Here is a 13,184-nt window from a genome sequence, read left to right on the forward strand (position 1 = left end):
TTAAAACATTTCAGAAAAGAAAATATGTTGCAGCCATACTCTTACTCAAAAGAAGAAACTTCCTAACTCTATCATATAAACTCATCTTTACTTCCCACTTTTCTATAAATAAGCATTGTTTGCAGGTTGCCACAGGTGGACTTTCAGTAAGTAACTTAACCCATGTTTCAGCTTCTAAATCTGCAAAATGAGCAAGGTACAGTAGCACTTTTTAAGATGATTCTTAGTAACTCCAGTTTTGCATGCTGCTTCGACTCTAAATATCTGGTTTTCCCTGTTCTCTTGCAACGTGATGTCTTTCTGGTTTACCACTTCCCCAGATTCAGAACAGAGGAATAACTAGGGGATCTGATTTTAGAGGCCTTAATTTTCTGTTCATGTGGACTGTTAAAAGTAAAACCAAATTTTCAAAAGGGATAAACCTAAATATTTGTTATCATTAAAGGCAGCATCAAATGCTGGGACATCATTATATCTGAAGACTAACCAATGGCATCAGACACTGGATTTAATGGATAATCACAATGGTCGTAATGTATACAAAGACATAGATACCACTTTCTAGTACAAAATTTTCAAAACACACAAAAATATAATAATTTATAAAGAACACTCTTCTATGAACAACCACCACCAAAACAAAACCCTCAGAAAATTTCTCACAAATAAGGCAACTAACGCCTGGTATCTCAAAATCCTTTACAAAAGGAGATAGTTCTAGTCAAGGAGTTTGGGGTATATTTTACTTTTTTTTCTTCTTTTTCTTTTCATCTGCCTCCATCTTCAGCGCAATTTCTTCAGCTGTAAGAGCTCCCAGTTTCTTATTCTTTGCTTTCTTAACCTTTTCCTTGATGCTGGCCACATCAATTTTAGTTTCAGTAGAAGCTAGACAAATTAAAAGCACAATACATGTAACACTTTAGATGTTACCAAGTAAAACAAAGAATATATTTTAAAGCAATAACTTCAGAGTCCTCTTATAATTGAAAAATCACAGTATAAAATATAAGAACACCTGCCTAAAGGAGTCAGAAATTTATTCAGACTAATAAAACAAATCATAAAATACTTTAATACATAAAAATGGCATGATTGATTGAACCAATTACTGGATTCAACTATATTAAGACTATTTCCTTAAATCCTACTTCAGACAATTATTTTACCTACATTCTTTTCCATATTTTGGAACTTTTGAGTCCTCATTATTTTCCATCTTGCACATTAAAATAATTTAAAATTACATGTATCCCTTCTCAGTAAGTTTAATCAGCTAACCATAAGCTAGAGGTCAAAATCTACTTCCTCTAATACCAAAACAAAAACTTACAAGTTTTCCAAATATTAATTCAATGAATGACTAATAGTATTCTATTTAACAAGAGTTTGCTGTATTTAACAACATTCTGGTAATAAAGACAATTTGGGCATATTTGGAAGTTCCCCTAACAGGACCCAACTAACTAATCAATGCCAAAAGTCGGAGCAAAACAGAGAAAGGAAGCAGTGAAAAAGAATGCAACTTTTTCTTACTATTCAAAGTACAGTATCACAGCATAAAAAGAATCATAAGATAAAACATCATAATGTACAAACTACCCAGCAACCTGAGAAGCACAGAGCGTTAAAGCCTCCACCGTGTGGAGAAACTACATTAGGTTAACTAGCTATTGAGTACCTTCAAAGCACTCAACTGACAGGTTGTACAAACTGGAAATTAAAATACTTACGACATTTTTACCTTTTATATAACCAATAATCTACCACAGAACATAGTATTTTTAAAACTATTAACAAGCAATATGTTAAATAATGTATTATATCTGTTTCTGACCAAGTCTGTACAATATTGCTGGGGGGCCCTCTCCCCTCAATGTCACTATTCACTTTGGAGGGTTACTTTAGGAAGAGGACAAGTGCTACCACAGGGGGGAAAAATGCAGAAGAGGAGAGGATGCATCAGAATGAGACTAGAAATGTTATGAGAATGTTTTCTCTTAGTGTCTTTTAAATATTAGGTTAGTGGGAAAGTGATTGTGGTTTTTGCCATTTAAAAACCACAATCACTTTCACACTAATAGCTCATGAATAAGACCTGTCAGTGTCCTTTAGTCCAAAGTGATGAGAAATCCATGTTACCAATATAGAAGCCAAAATCACATAAAGAGAAGAAAAAGTACAACTTCTGATAATTCCTCTTTGAGAGGCATGACAGCAGAGCTCAGGGATCGTCTTGCTTGCATTTCTACAGAAGACGTACTGGCTGCCCTGGGTTTGTATCTTTCACAACAAAGAGTCTTTCCTGAGCACAGACCAGAGGTCAGGAGAGGACTGTCAATCCAGTTTGCACTGAAATAGGCATTAGCTGCCTCTAAAGTCCTTAGGATCAGTAATTACTGAAATGCTAAGAGAACTGATGAAAATATACGATTATTTCTTAAAGAGATTCAGACAAATTCACTATGGGTTTACTTTTCATAATTAATAAAGACTTTTACATCACAGAAAGCATTACCTTGCTTAGGTTTCACAATTGGTTTTTCTTTAGGTGGAATAAATGCTTTGTTTCTTTCCTCTTGTTTCTTACTGATGGCTTCTGCTTGTTTAGCCTACGTTAATAAATAAATACATTAGTTAAATGTATTTATAATTAAATAATTCAAGTATCTATGAACTTTGCTATTAATCTTGTGAGCTAGACATAAAGTACCTTTATTGCTTCCATTTTCTGCCGCTTCTTCTGATTTGCTTTCAAGAAGTATTCACCACTAGCCAATTCTTTATCAATCTGTTGAAAACAGTATTTACAATTACATCAGAAATAATGTAGAGGAGAAGTCAGGTCCTAAGCAAGTCACAATATCCTTAGGGTAAAAACAATGGGGTCAAACTGATTTATTAATAAAAATGGTAGTGACATAAAGGAAGCAGAGTCTAAGCTGAGGGGAATACACACACAAAAGTGTGGAGGTAGGAAAGCACCTCCATGGAATACAACCCAGAGGAGTTCAGGGATACAGTATGGAAAGTGTGAGAAGAAACTGGAGAGTGAGTTTTGGGAAAATTTGAAGAAGCTTCAATGGCAGACAAACTAGGAGGGATAAGATTTAGAAATGACTGTGGGTTTCCGAGAAGACTGAAAAGACCAAAGCACAATGTTAATGGAGAGGAATGAGGAATAGATGAGAACCTGGAATAAACGTAGTGGCATGCAGAATAAAAGCCAGAACGATCAGGAATTGGTGACTAATTAGCAAAAGCAACAGCTTGTTCATTCAATATACAGCCAACATGTAAAATGTGTATAACCGACTTGTCTGCCACTTATACAGCATTATTATATCTAAGGCACTGTTCTAAGCTCTTTACAATTATTCATCTAATCCTCATTAACGATTCTTTAAGACAGGTATTATCATTACTCCCATTTTAGGTATGGGTAAACTTAAGTACGGATGGGATAAATAACTTGCCCAGTCACATAATGAATAAGTAAGAACAAGACAATCGAGACATCACTGTTTCAAGAAGCTTACACAGCTAAGGAAGAAAGATAAGTCAATTAACTCCAAGAAAGGGTCATAAGAAGTAAGGCTGCTGTTACGGAAGCATGGTTTAATGACTGCCTCACTCCCCTTTCCCTGCAACTACTATCAATTTCCTCCATGATCCAACACTTCCATTGTTTTTTCACTATGATCATCATTTTTCCCATCAATCATCAAATCTTTCCTGAAAGACTCCAAACATGGTTGTGGAAAAAAGAGACATAGAAATCAGTGAGTTCACACGCTGAGCAGAAGTAGAAAGGGAAGGCTTTAGGATATAGCCAAGGAAGGGAATAATGAAGCAAGAACCCCCAGGAGTAGGTGAAGATGGAATTCAAAGAACACACAGAAAAGGCTGATGCAGGTGGAAGAAAACACAGACATGAGAGAAGAGGAAACAGAAAGGGGTTCTTATCTGGTGGTCTCAAATATTTCAATAAAATGCAAAGTCATCTGCTAAACGTGGAAGGGCACTGAGAGAATGAAGAGGAAACATGAATTCTGAATGAATTTAATCCAAAGATAAAACTTTCTCTAACCTAATTTGGTAGCCACGTTATAGGGAAGACAAGTTTTTAGACTGATCCAAGTTTCAGAGTTTTGCTGAGGTGTGACAGAACTAAAAAGGGGCACGAATCAAAACAATGATGTGCAAGAACAAAATGGCAACTGGTCATGGTGGGAAAGGAAATGAAGCAGAAGATAGTTGACAAAATGGAAAGGAATCATAACTTAGAAAAACGGTGGGTGTTACAATTTAAGATTTCAGAACTAGATCACAGAGCATACAGTCACAAGAATGTTGCCAAAGCAGAGGAAAGAGTACTGCAGACTAAATTGTTCAACTTTTATCCATGGAACATTTACAGTGGCTACAGGGACACAAACCGCCTGAATGCAGTTTATAATCAATGTGAAGGCCCCACTGCACACCCCCATGCACGCAGCTCAAAATATACCTATTTATATTTACCCTCAGTTTCTTATAGTTCTGCACACACACATGCAATATATATATATACATATCCCACCTGAAATAACCTTCAATAAAGTTTCCGACCAAATATACTAAAATAGATTCCCCTTCATATAAAGTTCAACATTTAGTACTAACCTGACTTTCTGGCTGTGGTGGTGGGAATGGCGTATATTCTTTCTTAACAGTTTTTTTCTTTGGTTCCTTGCGTTTATTCACATTTTTATGTTTGAACTGCGGCAAAAATCTCTCCCAACTTTGTGATCGTAATTCAGAATCTTTTGCCAGCTCTCTCTTAATCATTAAGCTCTTCAGTCATGCAACAAAGTAAAAATTTTTACTTTCCAAAGTCACACATTTATCAAACTCAGACAAAAATACTGCTTCTATAAATAATAAAAGAAACAGTTTCTAGTTCTTTGGTGAAATTAAACCAACCACATAAGGAAAAAGATAAGTTATCACAAACATGTATAATTATTAGAAAACCATTAGTAATTTAATTACAAAATGCAGAATTGTTAAAATGAGATGAAAATAAAACTGACTTTTCAACTATTATTTCATTAAAACATTTAAAAGTCAACTTATAAAAGCCGGGAGGGTTCTTAATTAGCTGATATTCCCTGCAAACAGAAGTTTTCAGTAGCAATTGAAATATCATAGAAAAAGACAAAAGTAAACTTTCTCATGATTACAGAAAACCAATACTTTCACATTTCCCTATTCCATTTAAATTTTAGACCTTGGAACATCAGAGGATACAAACCAGGGATCAGACATATAGCTTTGTTTTTATCTGCAATATCCCAATGTAACTCAAAATCACTTTCCCCCTAATCTAACAGTGACTTCATAACTTAAGTTCATCAAATTTAAGTGGATTGCTCAACAAACCCATCATAAAATAGTTCTATATACCATGGTTACATTTCCAAGAATAATCAAACTTTGTGCACACTGGGATATAATGGATCTCTCTCAAAGGGGCTACAATTTGAGTGTTAAATTCAAAAAAAGGTTTTAATGCAACATGAGATATTCCAGATTTTAATAGAAAAAGGCAGAATTCTGAAAGATCGTATCTTTAAATATATGGGTGCATAATCTAAGAAAACTGCACTGATATGATCTACAACAAATTCTGTGAAGCTTATTTTCATTGATTAGAACTATATAACACATTACACACTATCCCCTTCAGTAGTTTCCACACTGTGCTCCATAGAGAGCTTCCAAGAAGTACCTACAAAACTGGGGTAGAGTTAAGTAGGCTGAATTCTACCCCTAATTTACCCAAAATAGCTCTGCTTTATCTGTTTGTGCATTAGAATTTCATAAAATATTTAATTTCAAGAAAGGATTCTGTAGCTAAAAGAAGTATGATAATCACTGGTACAGTTACATAGAATTACCACTCACTTTAATGTTATAAATTGGATGAATATTCTTCATAGTATCTAGGACTACTTTTCTAACCTGAAATTTGCAAAGAAAAATGAATTAGTCACAAGGATTTTAATGAGCTATGGAGGAGAGGATAAATACTGCAAAATATCTAATCAGGTAATGGGTATCAAATTAAATAATTTAATTAAATAATTAATCTAGATCTTTCATAGAGGCAGTCAAACCTCCCTTGAATACAATACAGTTTCTCAATTACTGCTAAAATGTAGCACAGAGAACTAGTACAACACTGTATAGCAACGTGATTTAGGAAGAAGAGGGCTGGAATACAAGGACTGCCACTGCATACAGGAAGGTCACTTTCCTGTTCCAGCTTTCTCATTTGTAATATAAAGATAAAATCATATACCTCAAGACTCTATTGTAAGAATTAAATATTTTAAAGACTTTATAAAACTAAAGTATTCAATATACTTAATTATTGCTCCATGAGAAAAGAGCAGACAATTTATGACAAAAACGGCCAACAGGATTACTATTAAAGGCCCTGGAAAGGAAGCACAACCTCACAAGCCAGATCCAGACAGTAATAGTACCAAAAGGAGTTAAAAGAAATAGCATTTGCTCCACAGATTTTCTCACATTTAATTTAAAAAGTTAAAGAAAATGTTCATGAAAAGTTATTAAACATTATACTAAAATTCAAACAAAAGAAAATACATCTTGAAGAAAAGTTTTCAGAGTGTGACCTCTACTGGCTGTATACACTACTGCAAATAACTGGATTTTTGCTCAATTTTCCCATCATTTGGGCATATGTGACTATTCCATGTTTTTCGTATATGCTACAGACTGAAGATCTTAAATGCTCATTTAAATGTTATAGTGGGAGGAGTAATAGTGTGCGGACCTTCTAATTCAGAAATGGATGTCTCCATAGTTGCCAAGGTTGGCCAAAACATGTTAGGGTCCAGAAATGATGATTCCCTTGAATTATATGACATAAAAAGTATTTACTAATGGGAAATCAAAGCACATTCTAAAAAAATAAAATTATAAAGCATTATCCAATAAACTATATTATAACCAACTTATTTGTTCTCTGCTGAAAATGAATTGAAGATAATACATAGTTCTCACCTCTTTTAAGCCACTAAAAGGTCCAATGGCTGAAACTGTGTTTCCCTGAACCATAATGTAACAGTTAGTTAAGAGTTCCAATGCCTGTATCAAGAGATCAGGTTAAAATTCATTACTCTGAAAAATTATTAAGGGAGACACTCAAGTTTTCCACTAATAAAAAAATACCTTCAATGTAGATCCTTTGGGACCAATAAGCCGTTGTCTTCGTTTTACAAATCTCTCTTTATTCCTTACTAAAGAACCTATTTTAATGATGTCACATGCAACATCATCCTGAAGAATTCGTACTGCCTTTTGCAAAAACAAAAAACAAAAAACAAAAAAAACCAGACATTATCAACATTTTTTACAATTACATTTATTTTCCAAGCTCATGCTATTGTTATCTAAGCACAAATGCGAAAACTTGATGGTGGAAGGAGGAAAAGATGGGATGTTATAGGTTAACACTGATGCAAACAAAGCAAAGTCTCTGTAATTTTAGATATACCTGTTCAAATGAAACACTCCTTGCTAACAGTTTTATCAGATCTCTTGCCCTAATGATGATATATGGATCAAAAGTCTTCTTTGTAGTACAGACAGTCATGCTGCCTTCGATCAGGTCCAGGGTTGCATTAACATGCTACAAAAGGAAAGAGCAAACAAGCAGTTGTCTAAAAATGAGTTTATTTTTAGATAAATGTAAAGCCTATCCTAACCAACCTATTAATTTCTGTCACCTCTCAATTCCTATCAATTACTTCCCTGAAGAAGCTAGGTAGTTAAGTATAAATAATGAATACTCAATTACTTTCACACTTTACAGACTATAAGAAACTGGAGCAATTGAAACCATTTACACTTGGTTTTAGAATACTTTGTACCCACTGGAATATAGATTGCCTCTAATTTTAAAATTATAAATGAAACAAATGGGGTCACACTTAAAATTTGACTAAGATAAAAATGTAAAGCTGTACAGCTTCTATTCTGGACCCAGCTCCAGTCTACCATCTGCTCCATTGGGTAAGAATTGACTTTCCCTTTCAAACATTTTTTCTAGCTAATTAGGGGACTAAATACTAAGTAAAAGCAAATTAACATAGTTTCAGAAAAAAGCAATGATTAGAAAACTTAAGCATTAACTTTCAACAGGAAAAAACAGATTTCAACAAAGCAAATTAAAATGCTATTTTCTCACTTGTGAGCATAATCTCAAGAATATTTCAACATAGTTAAGTGTTGAACAATTCAATATATGGTTGGGTCTCTATGAGTTTACAAAAAAAAAAAAAGCTCAATCCCAGACGCAGCTATAAAACACAACCTGCAGCTTGCTGAGCCACCTTCACCCACAATGGCACAACCAACTCCGGAGCAGTCCCACAGTGAGAAACACATTTTATATCACAACCTAATAAATGTACACACACACACACACACACACAAGCCAATATGAAAAAAACATACTTTTACCATGTGATATGTCATTTTCTAAAGGCTCCTTATAGCCATTAAATTGACTTCTCAATACACTAATGGGTTTCAATACCCAGTTTGGGGGAAAAAAAATGCAGTTATCTAGGGGCATAGCATCAGCAATAAACAAGGAAAAGTTGGATACATCCACATCTTCCGTTTAAGATGAAAAGTAATCCAATTAGAAACATGACTCAGCTCAGACTGGGACAGATACATGACAACTATCATGTCCTGGAGCAGGCATTCTGAAATTGAGACTTCACAGGTGAAAGACAGTTGTGAAGCTCCTAAAATATTAAAGGTAGGCAAATTTTTCAAAGTAATTTATTACTCATAAAATTAAAAACAAATGAACATTAGGTAAGAAGAAAATGTACCTAAATAGTTTAAAATACCAAAGGAACCAAAGTAACCAGCTATGTTAGCACCATTAAAAAAAAAAAATGCATCAGCATACATACACTTAAAGGCATAAGCAAGAGCAAAGTCTCAAATAAATGTATTATTATAAGATACACATACATGTTCATTCAAGGCTTTCTGCACCAATGGCCAACACTCTTTCAAGTAAGCTTCTCTGTATTTTGGGAACAAAGTTGAGAAACTGCTCTTCTCCAAAAGTCCTCTGGGATTGTCCTCTTTGGAAAAAGCTGGTTCCTTCCAGCCATCGGGAACAGTAAGGAGTTCTGATTCATCTACAGAAAGGAAAAAATTGACATATCACATTTTAACTGTCTTTTGGACACTTTATGAACATCCTATGCACATATTCATAAGTCTTCCAGTACTTCTTGCATTTCCTTTTCCCTGCTTTTTATATTATTCAAGAGTCGAAGAACATTCCTCTGTCATTATCAATTCACTGTATTAAAATTATCTGTACACACTTCAGTTGCCTCATAAGACAAAGTTCCTTAAGAGCAGAATCCCTCTTCATGCCAATTGGCATATGCCAGACAGACAGTGAGCACTCCAGAAACATGTGCTGCATTACACTACCATAAAACTGAAGATCTCAATGCCATTTTGTTTAGTATTTTAAATACAATTAACCTTTCTGACTTTCCTGGAGTGTATGGAACCTGGGTGTGTGTGTTTGTATACAACTTCTGAAAGAGGATTCTAGTTTATCTTTCAGTTAATAATCTCGGGTAATTCTAGATTTTCCTAAGCGTTTTGAGTGCCTTATTTCCACGTGCGTTTCATAACTATAAAAGGTAGAATCTGTATTATTCTCATTTTATAGAAGATAGTCTGAAAAGGCTAAGTGACTTGCCTAAGGGAACACAAAGCTGACTCAGTCTGGGACTCCTTTCACTACAAGAAAATGCCTAAGGGCCATAAATTATCTTCTGAATCATGTATTTAAAAAACTTGGTACTGAATTTTAAGAACTCCTTAAATTCAACAGCTATACTCTAATTCAGTTATACTAAAAGGTATGCTCCATAGACTTTCAGTATCAGTATAAACTGTTAAGTCTGTCAGAAATGCAATTATTGGGCCCCACTCCAGACCTACTGAATCAGAATCTCTTCGACAAGGGACAGAAGTCTGTGTTTTACCATGCTCAACAGGAGACTCTTAAGCACAGTAAAATTTGAAAAGCAGGGCATTACCCTATGTTATCAATCTCAGACAGGTAAACTTTCTGCTTATACTCACATCCACTTTTCTATTTCTATTTCTGGTTCAAATCACAGACAATTGGCTAGTCTTCATATAAAGGATTCTCCAATGTCCTTTAAAGAACACAAATTCCACAAAAGTGATTACTTATATATTATATACATTTTTTTTTTTTTTTTTTTTTTTTGAGACGGAGTCTCACTCTGTCGCCCAGACTGGAGTGCAGTGGCCAGATCTCAGCTCACTGCAAGCTCCGCCTCCCGGGTTCACGCCATTCTCCTGCCTCAGCCTCCCGAGTAGCTGGGACTACAGGCGTCCACCACCTCGCCCGGCTAGTTTTTTTTTGTATTTTTTAGTAGAGACGGGGTTTCACCGTGTTAGCCAGGATGGTCTCGATCTCCTGACCTCGTGATCCGCCCGTCTCGGCCTCCCAAAGTGCTGGGATTACAGGCTTGAGCCACCGCGCCCGGCCTATATACATTTTTTTTTTTTAAGACAGGGCCTCGCTCTGTCACCCAGGCTGGAGTGCAGTGGCTCCATCCCAGCTCACTGCAGCCTGGACCTCCTGGACTCAAGCGATCTATTCTCTTGCCTCAGCCTCGCAAGTAGCTGGTACTACAGGCGTGTGCCATAATGTCTGGCTAATTTTTATATTTTTTTTTGGGGGGGGGGTAGGGAAAGGGTTTTGCCATGTTGCCCAGGCTCATCTCCTGGGCTCAAGCAATCCCCCCTCCTCAGCTTGCCAAAGTGCTGGGATTACAGGCGTGAGTTACTGCAACTGGTTACTTACAATGCTTCCCTGACCAAGTCCCTATCCAATTTAAACACTTCAAAGGCCACGGATCAATTTTTTCAAAGTCCCCACTACAATCTTAGAAAAAAAAATTGACAAAAGAAATACACAGGAGTTTCACAATTAAGGAAGGCCCAAAACATGTGAAAATATACGCAACCTCATAGGTGATCAGAAAATGCAAATTAAAACTGCAACCAGATCCCATTTCATACCTACCAAAATGACAGAAATTCAAAATTCAGGTAACACCATGTATTCATATGAATGTAAGGCAATGAGAGCTTTCGTCCACTGCTAGTGGGAACAAAATTGACACCAGCACTTTGTAAAAAAAGTTAGCATTACTTACACACACCCTACACTTCAGTGATTCCAATCCTATGTTCACAACCTAAAGAAACCCTTGAACATGTTAACCAGAAGACATGTACAAAGATGTTTTAGCAGTACTGTTTATAATTGCAAGCAATAGGAACAATCCAAATGTCCACCGATTGTAAAATGAAAAAAAAAATTGGGGTATAGTCATACAAGGAAACACCACATAACAGTGAAAAGACTAAAACTACACCTACAAGTATCACCCTGTTTGAAAAACAAAGCTAAATCTAAGACACAGAAAAATGCATAAGGTCCACTTTCATGTATATAAAATTTAAAAAGAGGCAAAATTAAGCCACTTCGTGACTACAAGAAGAGGAACAGAATGCAACGCAATTCAGAGTGGTTACTTGTGACACAGGAAAAGAGAATATGATCTCAGAAGTGCACGTAAGGGTTTGAGGGGTATGGTAATGCTCTATTTAACAGTCTGAATGCTAGTTTCTTGCATGGTTTTATTAAACTATATATAAGTTGTATCCTCTGCTATGTACGTTACATAATCATTTAATGAGCAACAACGAAGAAACCTTGAAAACTTTCCCAATGCATCTAAATTGAGAGTTCAATGTTTTTAACACTTCCTATGAGCCTGGTTGAACAGATCCCCAGGCTATTTCTGACTTCTCTGTCATTCATACTGAAGAAAACGGGTAAAACCAGACTACAACGCAGGAGTTAACAATTAAAAGGTAGCACAACCTAAAGAGTAAGGGCTGTGTCGTCTAGTATTTTAGCAATTTGACAAACAGGAATTGATAAATCTTTCAAAATGTCTTTACTGACAAACTAGAGCTAAGGACATGTCAGATAGCTCCTTTCCCCATATCTCACGCCATTATCAGGGTTCACTCCTGTATATCAGAACTACCTGCTCCCACCTCACCCTGTTCCTCATTCCGTCAATGACTTTCAGTCCCCGCAAGCTACAGGGTTCCGCGGCGCCCTCGGCATTTTCTTAATACTCAATCTTTTACAGAAGACGTATTCAGCAACGGCTTCGCTTTGGGGACCCTTTAGCAAAAGCAATGAATTAGGAACACGTGGGTGGCACCATATCGGCCAGTCGTTCCTGTGGGCCCAGCCAACAATCTTATCAGCGATTATTGTGGTACTTAAATACACAGTACAGGCTCCAGGTGGTTTTATAAGTACACAAGCAATGAGGAAAAAAAAACATCGCAACTCAACGTCCACAAACCCCAGCCTTCGGTTCCCACATAACATCACCTTGGTTCTCCAGCTTTGGCTTCTGGTTACGAAATTCACTTTTTCCAGCCCCTTTTTCTCGCCGCTCTAACGAGGGAGACGCCATTTTCAAGCTGCTTCCGGTGACGCCGGAAATGAAACTGTTCTAAATCCTACCGGCTAAAACGCCTACACTCAAAATGAGTTCCGCGGAACTCAGACGAGGAGATCAGCGCAGTTTTCCGTGCGTACGTGCGTTAAAGCCCGCGCTTTTACACACACCGGAGCTTCTCCTACGTGGCCAATGAAGAGCTGGAGACTTTCTCCCAGTATGCATTGCAACCATGGAGTTTGCGTGCTGGGACTTGTAGTTTAGCAGGCGGTATAGACAAATTGGACACTGTCTTATCCGCAGTTTCCTCGTGGCCTCACGGGGTAAACTGGACCACCGGAGTGCGGCCAGCCTGTCACTGATGTCATTCATTCTTTCGATAAAAATTTAGATGTTGGCCAAATATGCGGTAGATGTTGGGAGGAAGTACAAATATGAGAATACAATGTATATTGGGCCTCCACTGTAAGAAGTGACAGGAATAGCTGCTATTTATTGTGAGAATGCTTTGTTGCAGTACTTTATTTACATTATTTA

General features: G+C 36.4%; 1 protein-coding gene across 1 annotated transcript; it reads right to left on the reverse strand.

The window, feature by feature from the left end:
* Window positions 1-151: 151 nt before the first annotated feature.
* Window positions 152-12,815, reverse strand: KRR1 (KRR1 small subunit processome component homolog). The gene is made up of 10 exons (XM_008004057.3): window positions 12,578-12,815; window positions 9,064-9,236; window positions 7,568-7,702; window positions 7,243-7,368; window positions 7,075-7,158; window positions 5,947-6,003; window positions 4,663-4,833; window positions 2,711-2,788; window positions 2,516-2,609; window positions 152-885 (listed from the first exon to the last, which is right to left on the reverse strand). The coding sequence occupies exons 1-10, from the start codon at window positions 12,660-12,662 to the stop codon at window positions 743-745; spliced, it is 1,146 nt and encodes a 381-aa protein (XP_008002248.1). The 5' UTR covers window positions 12,663-12,815; the 3' UTR covers window positions 152-742.
* Window positions 12,816-13,184: the final 369 nt, after the last annotated feature.

This window comes from Chlorocebus sabaeus, chromosome 11 (genome assembly GCF_047675955.1).
Source record: "Chlorocebus sabaeus isolate Y175 chromosome 11, mChlSab1.0.hap1, whole genome shotgun sequence".
Lineage (NCBI taxonomy): Eukaryota > Metazoa > Chordata > Mammalia > Primates > Cercopithecidae > Chlorocebus > Chlorocebus sabaeus.